Genomic DNA, 10,974 nt, shown 5'->3' with positions numbered 1-10,974 from the left:
GCACAGCTCTCTTCCACTCATGCCGTGAGCTGTTCCAGTACCATGGAAGCTCCACCCCAGTGCTGAACTCCTGTCCCTCTCCCCAACCCCAAACACTCCCCACCTTTTCATCACTTCCCACTTATTTCACTTAATCAGTTGCATTAAATACTTTAATTACAAGTTCTGTGTAGAGGGTAAGAGTAATAGACCCTGCAGGCACTAGCAACCCCCTCACTCACCAGTACATGTGCGTGCTATTGGACTAAAGGTATGTCCTCCTCCTTCCCCTCCACCCCCCGTCAAACCAGCAGCTTTGGGCTAGGATACACATTTTTACTTGGGGACTTGGCCCTGCCCCCAACAGTCTCATGGCACAGGGCAAGCCAGGCCCTTGTACAAAGGGAGTCAACAGTTTCATTCATCAACACTGGGCTGTAATCATTCAAGGACAGCTGCAAGGGCTGTTTATATAACCAGATCCACCGGTAGCTAGTGGACTGAGGGATGAAGCTACCTTTGCAGGTGGTGGTCACTAGTCCTGGTAGGTATTAAAAGCCCAGGCTGGACAGACATCTTGCATCAGAGAGACCAGGCTAGAAAACAATGAAGCCTCAGAGTCAGAGGGAGGGGACAGCAGAACCAGAGAGGGAACAGGAGCCCAAGTCCTAATAGGTACCGTTAACCAAGGTGGCAAGGCCCCCTGCAAGCACCACAGCATGGCTCCAATCACCAGAGCAGGACAGGAACATGATCCAAACCTGCCTAAGTCAGTGTGGGGACTCCACACTGACTTGGCAAAGCAGACCAGTGGGAGATACTGTGTCCCTGTACACCGTAAAGCAGTAACCTCTTTTCCTTCACTCCCAGTCACTTCAGCACTGAGAAGTAAAGCTGAACCAGCAGAGGGACAGTGAGGAAAAGGCAGCCTAGCACTGCCATCACCAGCAGGTTCTGTTCCCATCTGCTGGGTCAGGCTGGAAGTGATTGCATGAGTGCTGTGGGGGAGGGGGAGATTACAGAAGTGGTACTGGGAAGCTCACGATATTTGGTAGTTCGCTCTCTGTGCCAGCCCTAGCAGGTAGACAAGGAGGTAGGAGCTACACTCAGGGCTCCCTCTAAGATGCCTCCAGCCACAGGGGAGGGAGGGAGACTGGAGAACCCCTGCCAATCCCTGAATGCCTGTTATTGCCCGTGCTGGTGCTGTGTCCCTGCCCTGCTTGGGTTGTACGGGGGTGCAGCTGCTCTAGAGATCGAGCAGCAGTACACGGGGATCCTCCACTGCTGCCTTGATCTTGCGCAGGAAAGTCACTGCCTCTCTGCCATCAATCAGCCGGTGATCGTACGTCAATGCCACAAACATCATGGGCCGCACCTCAACCTACAGAAGAGAAGTAGGGAGTGAGAGCTCAACCTTCCCTTTGCAGACTTCCAGCACAGAGGGGAGGGAAACTGCTTTTCCCAGGGCATAGCAAGGCACGGGCCTCTCCCAGAGGGGTCAGTCTAGTAGGCAGACATGGCTCAGCACTGCAGCCTCCTTTGTAGTAATTAAGTACCAGCTCTGGGTGGGTCTGTACAAGGCATGGGAGCATGCTGTCCCTCTAGGGAGCTCACCTCTACCCCAAGATTGCAGCTGCCCTCTCCCTGCAGCATGAGGGGCGCCCCTGATATCCTTCCAGCAACCACTGGATACTTCTGCTCCATCTGCTTCCCAGCTCTTCAGCCACAGGGAGAAGAGGGAAGCCATGCACCTATCCTCTGGACACTACTAGATCAGTACTGTCAGCTTCACAAGCAGGAACCCACAAGAAGGCTGAGCACCATTCTTCCCTGCAAGTCAGTACACAAGCTTCTGGGAGGAGGACTGCTGCCCAGCTTGCAGCTCATTTTGAGAGGCTGTGGGTGCCAGGGTCCCTCCCACCACAGAACCCTTCACTTCTGCTCAGCTCAAACTTTCCACACAGCTGCACCTACTTTGCCTCCAACAGCAACAGGCCTGTCAACAATGGCATGCATTCCTAGTATGGCAGACTGAGGGGGGTTGATGATGGGTGTCCCAAAGAGCGACCCAAAGATTCCTCCATTACTGATAGTGAAGGTGCCGCCATCCATGTCTTCAATGGCCAGTTCATTTTTTCGGGCCTAAAACAAGAACACAATCTTAGGAAACTGCTTAAACTGAAGCCACACAGGACAAGGGATGCAGATCTGTCAATATGTTCCCTAATGTTCTCAGTCAAGACCAGTTCTCCCTGCATCCTTCCTAATGAGTGACAGATGCAGACATTTGGATGGAATTACTAGAAAACATATCCTTTTAAATTTAAGGGCTAGAGAGAGACACCTGACTTCAGGGATAATGTTTCACCCCCGTGAAACAGGCAACTGGTTGAGAAGAGGTAACAACAAATTACAATCATCACTAGCAGAAGAGGAGTCATTATGCAAATAAGGCACTGAACTGCCACCTTTCAATATGGTCACAATTGTGATCAAGTCTCAGGTACTCAGGGAGGTGGGGTCCATCTGTACATCAGCTGACTCTGAGCCAAGACTGATGCACTCAAGGGACCGACAGTCACTAACAAGAGAAGCAGAAAATAAACGGGCTCTATCCCCATCTGCACTTACTTGCAGGGAGATCCAGCATTTGTTCTGGAGACACGATTCTCTTCCCTTAATTCAGGGAACCTGCTTTGATTGCAGGCTGGTCTAGGGAATTGTGTCCCAGGAGAGGAAAATAGGCCTCAGTGTCTAAGGCAAGGGGGGGGCAATGGCTCCAAGGAGTCCAAATCTGTGTTGTTTTAGAAAGGGCTGCCCATAAAGTGTGATCAGAGCTAAAGCAGGTACAACACCAGAGGTGTTTAAGTCAAGCAACAAGTTGAGGGGCCAGAGACCAATTCACATGTATCCACTCAAAAGTCCCCGCCAGAAATTAACTTCCCCCTGGAAGACTTTGTCAGCTTCTTGTTCCTTTCCTTTTTGTCCTCCTGGCTAAAACTATATACCCAGCACATGCCCTCCAGCCCCAACTCCATCTTTCATTACCTTCTCTCCCAACTCACTGATGGTTCGCTCAATGTCAGCAAAGTTCATAGTTTCAACATTCCTGATGACAGGGACCACGAGACCCTGTGGGGGCAGACAACCTATTCAGAAAGTCCAATGCAGCAGTGAACACTTTACCTAAGGCTGGGGCCACTTGCTTTTGTGAAGGTAGTCACTATTCTTTGCTTACAGCATAGCAGAATGGAGAGTGTAGAGACCCATCTTCTGCCAAAGGCTGGATACCCCAGCAGTGTAGCCCAGGGCATGAGGCAAGAAGACAAGATGCTGAGTTAAGACAGGCTGGTGGTTTAAACTAGTGACTTAGTGACAGAAGTATGGACACTTCAATCTGCCTGGATCCCAACTTCATCTTCAAAATGAGGGGGATGAGGTGCAAAAGGGAGCCAACTTCACCTCCTGCCCTCCTGGACAGGAGAGCTGATAACATGAGGAGAAAGGCAGGGTGATACTCATCTCAGATCCTGGGAGAGTCCAGAGCACCCACTGCCACTTTGCTTCCTGATCTATAAAGATGTGCTGCAATATTCTCCATCCTTTCTTTTCATACCTGGGATCTGTGGCATGCCCTGCTCAGGGACAGCTATTTCTGAAGCGGCAGCATCTGGGTTTACAGACGCAGTGATGAAGTACGGTGTGGTGAGGCAGTTTTCTGCCTTTCTCTTGCATGTGAAGGCTGGTTTCTAAACATGCAGCCAGGATACAGTTTCTTCCACCTCACAGCCTGGTAGGCCCACTTCAGTGAGGCCAAGGCAGTCTGGCCTCTCCCATTAACCCACAAGATCTGGGGTGACCTTTACTTTCTCTTCTGGGGATGAGGAGAGTGGCAAATAACATTTCCTAACCCCTACTGCCAGGCCAGGCAGTTAGGTTGGGGCACCAGAGTTTCACCGGAATAGCTGGCACACTAGCGACCCAGGACTTAGCCATGTAGCTAACTATATCCACCCAACAGGACCTGGGCTGTAAGCTGGACCAGGGAAGAGAGCCCCCATTGCCTACCCTAGGAGTTGCCACAGCAACGCTGATATCCACATAGTCCCTGTACACAATCTCTTTGGTTGTGTCATCAATCACTAGGAGAGACAGGAAAGGAGTCAGTGTTACACAGAAAATCTGAGACCCGGGACTCTGCAGGCATGACAGACCCTGCCACAGACAGACAGCAACTTGCACATCTCTAGCTCCTAGGCTTAAAATGTAGCTCCAGCAGAGGGGTCCAACCATTTATAGGAGCACAGAAAAGAAGGTGGTTGGAGACAAAGGGAGCTGCACAGATTCAGTGACACTCTTATGAAACATGCTTACAAACCCATGTGTTCCTTGGCCCACAATTCTTTGCCATACATCTCCCCAAGGGCTTGACTGCCGCCAAAGGATGATGGTCATCCCAATGGGATACACAAGAATTGGGCCTCTGGACAAGCTAAGTAACACATATTAATACACCCTGTTCCCACTCCATCAGTCCTGAAAGCCCAGGCTGGGATTGTGGTGAAGGGGCCCTCCTAGCACACCAGCAAGCAGATCAGCCTTCAGCCTTCTCCAGTGATCTAACCAGGGTGGGGCAACTGCCATAGGCAACGATGAGGGGAGGGGATGAAATCACATGGCTGCTGCTGGTAGCCACATGATCACAACTGCATGGTAACCAGAAGTTGCCAATGCTCCTGTGTCCTGGGTGCCCAGCTATGTCCCTCCACTACTGGCCTTTTCCTTCTCCATTCCTCACGTGTTTTAATAACTCTAGAGCCTTTTTATCTACCTAGGGGCTTCTGAAGCATATAGCCTGAAGCACAGTATCAGATCTCTGCATGCTACTAGGAGGAGCTGTCACTCACCTGCATTCACAACAGGCTGATCTTGTAGGGCAAAGGCTGTTGCTTTCACAAAGGCTGACATAAAGCCGAGTTTCATGTTGTGCTTCTTCAGGAAGGAGTCTTTGTGCCGGGCTCGCATCTCCTGAATGTTACTGCAAGACCCACCACAAGAACATTACCACCCCTCACTTCTGTGCTGGGAAGAGGAAGTTATTTATGTCCTACACAGCTGCCAGATTTCCTGTGTTACCCTTGGGCCGACAAATCTCCATGGGAGTCTGATAGACCTACAACAGCCCCTCTATCCAGAGTCTGCTGAAAAATTCTCCCAAGCTCAGTAGACAGGGTTACTTTTGGCTGTTGGAGAGTATGTTAGGAATTGCCTCAGAGCCACAAATCTAATAAGACAGGGCAAAACAGCTTAGCTCTGCTCAATACCAAGGACACTGTCTGGAAGGGAAGCAAGAACAGGAACATACCATGCTCCAGCCCTGGTGTTGCAGAGACCACTGCTGAGGCCCTAGGGTCACAGCCCCTCTGTCTGATGTCCAGGGCAGCAGTTACAAAGGAGCTGTTTGCCTTTTTGCCCAGGACTGCCTTGATATCACTGCAAGAATGGCAGACCAGGCAGCAGAGAAGACTTAAAGTGAGCAGGCCAACAGGAGCTTTACCCTTGTGTCCTGGGACCCCAGCCAGTGTGCCACCGTACTGGGACCCGGCACAGGATTGAGGGCTGCCAGGGTGCAAGTATACAATGCTGAGTTCTCCCCACCCCACCTAAGACCTCCCAGATGGTTATGGAGGTGAGCTAAGCAGCTAGTCCAGCATCTGCTCTACTCCATCCAGGATCAGAGAGGAAGAAACAGCCATTCCTGGTATTTTTGTTAACTGGAATTAAGGCAAGGTGCACAAATTAAACAAAGCTCCCTGGCTTTGGCTCTGCTCATTCTGGGACAATACCGGAGGCTGTGGAACTGTATCATTCTGCCCTTCCCCCCACCCTGGCTGGTGCCTTTAATGAGCCAGTTTTAGGAAGGGGAGGGGGCCCCAATGGGTTTAGAATGCTTGTTTTCCTGCACTTAACCTTATTTAGGGCTAGGATTACGGCCCAGAGACATTAGTGCCTCCCAAGACGCATGGGCTGCAGAAATGAAGAGGAGGTTTGCTGTGAAACCTGCTCATTATAGCTTCCTCCTTTCAGACGCTGACCCCAGTAGGGAGCAAGAGGCTTCAGTGCAGACCCTTGCGAGTCGGCAGCATGGCATACGACTGGATGGGAGATCAATCCAAAACAGATTACTGGCTGCAATGAGAACCCGAGGCTAGCGTAAAGCGACACCTCGATGAGCCTCTGAGAGGAGATAAAACTGCAGCACTTCCCCTCCAATCAAGACTATTTTGCCAACCTTATTGTTCCGAGACCCAAATATTTACATGTTTTGTCTTAAGGAGCAGAGTAGGATTTCACAGAGCAATTTGATTTGGGCACAATTTCCCTTAATGCACTGTAACATAAGCTGCCCACCCTCCAAACCCATTAGTGCACTCAGTCAGTCCATGCAAGCTCTTGAGTTGAGAGACCCTCACAAAAGCAGAGCACAGGGATGGGGGAGGGTTGTTAGACCATCTTTGGAAACCTGCACTAAGACAGCCAGAACCATATCACTGTGCAGGGCTCAGTTGGGGAAGGAGTGGGGGTGGTATCTAGGGCTGGAGGATGAGCTACCTCATGGACATCACCGGCACAGTCAACCACACAGCCCTGCCTCCAAGGTAGGCACCTGGAGGATGAAAAGGGAGCTGATGCTGCCTTCAAAATTTCACGACAAGCAAGAACATAAGCTGCTCTAGCTTTTACTGCTACACATCACCAGGTCCCCAACCAAGAAGAGCTCTGAAGAAAAGGCACAACAAAAATTCTCTATGTTTGAGTCTAAGGACTTTTAGCGAGCTTTGCACACCTCATGATGGGACAGTAGGATGGCCATGCCTCAGGGGAATTGCACAGATTTGCCACAATGTGCCTGAGCTGCATGGACTTTCTTGCCCAACTGTGCACTGGGGGCAGGCTCCAACCTGTTTGGGCAGAGGAAAGGGCATGGTCCTCACCTCATATCAATTTCATTAAAGGTGGTCAGCATGGCACAAGTGTTCTGAGCCTCTTTCAGGCGCTGAGCAATGCGCTGACGCATCCTGTTCATTTTCACCTGAAATCAAAGAGACTGTGAGCAAAAGCAGCCTTGGGTTTGGCAGGGAGAACAGAACGAGGGCACTGTGGCTTTCCTGTGCCTGCTAAGTGTAGCAGCCTGTGCTGTGGGCCAAGCTGCTCAAGTGCTGAAGGAAACAACAGGCCTGGAAAGCTGCCGTAAAGCTCACTAGAAGCTTCTCAGATCAGGAAATGGTTTGGTTGAAAAACAAAAAACAAGCATGTCAAAGGCAGGAGGTGGGTCAGAACCAAACCCCACCTTGCAGCTCTGCTGAAGGGAAAGTTTCGAAGGCCGGGCAACGACCAGGTTAGCGTGAGACTAGCCAACTGCTAGGAAAGCCACAGACCAACAATGCTCTTGGGACTGGAATTATTCTGTGGGCTGCTCACCCACATTCCCTTGAGGTTTGGCACTAGTGGCCCTGGCTGCAGCAGCAGCACCAGCTCTTCACTGGTAAGGACTCCTGGATAACACAAGCAAGCACCCACACTCAGCCATCACCTAGGAGTGAGTCACCACATTCAGTACTCCTGTTCTAGATCCTGTTCTTCCCTGGGAGCTGCAAGCAGCTCTTCCTGAGTCCCACTGCTTTATGTGCAGAGCTCACATGGAGCACTTGGGTTGTAAAATTTGTCCACCCACAACAGTCACTGCCTGATCTGTAGGAAAAGTCTCCCAATGTACTGGGGTGTGAGCATGTCCAGACTATACTTTATTACTGAGCAATGAAAACCATTCCAACAGCCCGGCCCCCTGAAGCTTACCCTATGCTCTGATCTGGCACCTTTGCTGGGTCCTGGTTCCACAGCAGAAGCTGCAGTCGGCTTCACTGCAGAAACTGAGACCAAAGAAAATGTGTCAAAGGAATCTGAAGAACGAGTTGTGGCCTATGACAGCTTGACGGAGGTCCTGTGTTCAGTGAGACATGTAGAAGCAAGCCTTGGACTGCTACTGAGGGGAGGCCAGGCTCTGAGCTGAACTAGAAGTCTCAGGCCTGGTACATACCAGGCATTAAGGAAGACAAACCTCTAATTCTACTTCTAAGGTTGGTTTACTGCATTTTAGTTTTCTTCCCTCTTCCATAGGAAGATAGGGCATACACTAGGAAAGCTGGAGGGGCTGTAGTCTCACCCGGCTTGCTCTCAATGGGCTGGGTTGAAACAGGTGGCACTGGTGGCATTGCAGTAGGGATTGGTGCTGCAGGAGGAGCAACAGCAGCTGCCACAGGTTCAGGTGCAGGGGCTGCAGCTGGTGTGGCCTTGGCAGGAGCAGCTGAAAGACAGGGAGGAATAATGCTTATAAGTGCAAGTTAGAGGCTGCAACAGCTGAAGGTCTCCATCTCAGGGACCCCCACCCCCACAAGTTCTCCTCCTCTCCACTGCCCAGCCTAATGGAAAACATACACATCTATCCTTTGGACTTTCCAAGTGCATTTCAGTAGCACAGAGAAGATGTCCCTGTCAGTCAGTGATACCTGGAGCACAGGATGAAGCCAAGGCCTCAAACATTTAGCTCCCATCCACCAAGGGCGGGCCATTCCATGGTTTAGTTGTGCTCTTTTATCCTACCCAGATTGTTTCTTTTTCATTCCCTAGGTCTAGAGGCATTTCTGTCACCTCCCCCTCCAATCTTTAAACAAGGCCCAGAGCATGAGTAGGGTACAAGGAGCAATCTGTACTTTATATCCCAGGTCTCCCCCCAACACCAACTCTTACCCACCAGCTTGTGCACACACATCACAAGAGACTCCCTACACCACAGACTCCCTAGTCCCGAGTCCTCTCTCTCCATTCTCATTCCTTTATTTCCATTCTCCTCTGCTGGAAGAGAGGGCAGTTGAGAGGACAACCACTGCATTGTGCAGCCCCCTGTTACATTTCAACAGGTACTGCTATACAGTCTTATACTCTCCCTCTGAATGCCAGAGGTGCAGGTATAAATAAGCTCCTACCAAGGACGTAAGAGGATTTTAAATGCTCTACTCTGTCTCTAGTAGGAGACTGGGGAGAACAGGAAGCCCTACCTAATTACATGACCCCTGACATACCTCCAGTTTTCCTGAGTTTGAATAGAGGAGTCCCTCCTTCTACTTTCCCACCATCAGGTACCAGAAGCGCCTCAATCACACCAGCTGCTGGGGCTGGGACCTGCACTGATGTCTGCAGGAAAGAAACAAACAACCTCCCCTTTGACTACTGGAAGCAGAACAGATATTTAAGAGGAAGACCATCTCCTCATGGGAGAGAGGCAGCATGTGGAGATGTATCTCATGCCCTTTTGAAGGTGGGCACCCTCCCCACCCTGAGGTATTTCAAGCTGTTAGAAACAACCTGATCCTTCTGTCCAGCTCCAAAAGCACAGCACAGAACAGAGCTGGAGCACAAGAAGCTGCCTCCCTACCAATGACACAGGAAACACAGCTCCCACAGAGAAAGGCAAGATTACTTGATGATTTCTTTCCGCAGTGTTCTGCAGAGACTGCCGGCTTTGGAACAGAGCTCCAGAGAGAAGGCCTCTGGGATGCTCCAGAAGAGGGGGATAGATAAATCAGATGGAACACTCCCTACCTTGTCTGTTTCAATCTCACACACCACTTCATCTTCTGTCACTGTGTCTCCAACAGCTGAACAATACAAGAACCACTGTGAACATGGAGCTGTGCTCTGATCCCATTCCTAACTCACAGCACAGTCTCCCAGTAGCCTAGGATTTATATACCCTAGACCTGGGTAAGGCTGAAGAAGCCTGGTTTACATTACATAGCTCTGCTAGTGGAATTGTATGTTCACCTCACAGCTGCTTTGTGGAAGGAACCCCCTTCTTTCTGCTTGCAGAGTAAAAAGAGACTGAAGCTACCCAGCAGAGGGCATGTGTAGAGACATTCATGCTTTCTGATGTTTGCTGTGGTCCCATAAGCAGCTGATGGCTTTCCAGGGTGCACTTCACCCCTCCCACTACAGCTGCTATGGTGAAGCCACGTGGTTATGAATCGCTGACAGCTTCTGTGGCGACTGTAGTCAGACAGATGTGCACCAACAGTTCATGATGCTTGTAGAAGTGTTGTCAGCATGCAGCTGCATCATGCTCTCAGTCTTAGGGATGTTAAGCAGCAGGACTTCAGCCCACTAGCTCTAACCTGTTCCTAGGGCTGCCCAATAAAGTGTGGAAAACCAAACCACTAATGGTGCCAAAAGCCCAAGGGTAGGGCCACTTCTTACCTTTTTCCCACCTGACATCTCCCTCTGTGACTGACTCTGCAAAGGCTGGAGTGTTCACTGTAACCACATCGTTCCCTGTGGGAGAGAGACATGTGGAGTGACAAACACAGAGATCAGTGCAATGCTGCCCACTAGGATTCCCTAGAACTGGTGATCAAGAAAAGTCAGATGAAGCCAGGAAGCTGGCAAACATGTCTGACAGTCAGGCATAGCAGCAAGCTGGTCCCATCAGACAGGAAGTTACACAGTCCTACAGGACAGATTTGATTTAAATCAAGACTTAAATCACAATTTAAAACACTGGTCAGGAAGCTTTGATTTACTCATTGTTTTCTACAAAAAGCGCATTCTTGTTTGATAAAACCTTAATACATATTATTCACAACTCAAGAAATAAATGTAGGTTTCATTTATTTAGAAGGTACATACTATGTATTTTAAAAGTGATTTATTTTGATATTTTTCAGATTAATTTTGCAGCTACATAAGAAAACTGAATTATGATTTGGTTGTTTTATTTACCAACGCTAATTGAATCACATGTTTGTTAAATCACTGGAAGGTGAACCAACTCTAATTCACTAGATTTATCATGGCTATTTGGGGGATATTGCCACGCTGTATTAGGAGGACATCAAATGAGCGCTGCAGTCATGTTACGAGCTTGAGGCTTTTTTCATTTTC

At 49.8% G+C, this 10,974-nt stretch overlaps 1 protein-coding gene across 1 annotated transcript in view; it reads right to left on the bottom strand.

Moving 5' to 3' along the window:
- Positions 1 to 134: 134 nt before the first annotated feature.
- DLST (dihydrolipoamide S-succinyltransferase) overlaps positions 135 to 10,974 on the bottom strand; it is a 22,389-nt gene continuing 11,549 nt past the window's right edge. Inside the window, exons 5-15 of the mRNA XM_090033697.1 lie at positions 10,291 to 10,365; positions 9,640 to 9,695; positions 9,120 to 9,231; positions 8,204 to 8,344; positions 7,837 to 7,910; positions 6,975 to 7,072; positions 4,887 to 5,017; positions 4,048 to 4,121; positions 3,028 to 3,111; positions 1,954 to 2,121; positions 135 to 1,360 (exon numbers count right to left, since the gene is read on the bottom strand). Of these exons, the coding sequence (XP_089889823.1) occupies positions 1,226 to 1,360; positions 1,954 to 2,121; positions 3,028 to 3,111; positions 4,048 to 4,121; positions 4,887 to 5,017; positions 6,975 to 7,072; positions 7,837 to 7,910; positions 8,204 to 8,344; positions 9,120 to 9,231; positions 9,640 to 9,695; positions 10,291 to 10,365 (1,148 nt within the window). The 3' untranslated portion in view covers positions 135 to 1,225. The remainder of the gene's footprint in view (positions 1,361 to 1,953; positions 2,122 to 3,027; positions 3,112 to 4,047; positions 4,122 to 4,886; positions 5,018 to 6,974; positions 7,073 to 7,836; positions 7,911 to 8,203; positions 8,345 to 9,119; positions 9,232 to 9,639; positions 9,696 to 10,290; positions 10,366 to 10,974) is intronic.

This window comes from Crocodylus siamensis, chromosome 2 (genome assembly GCF_052110815.1).
Source record: "Crocodylus siamensis isolate JL-2025a chromosome 2, ASM5211081v1, whole genome shotgun sequence".
Classification (NCBI taxonomy): Eukaryota; Metazoa; Chordata; order Crocodylia; family Crocodylidae; genus Crocodylus; species Crocodylus siamensis.
Note: the sequence above shows the minus strand (reverse complement) of the source record. Positions and strands in the feature narration are given on the sequence as shown.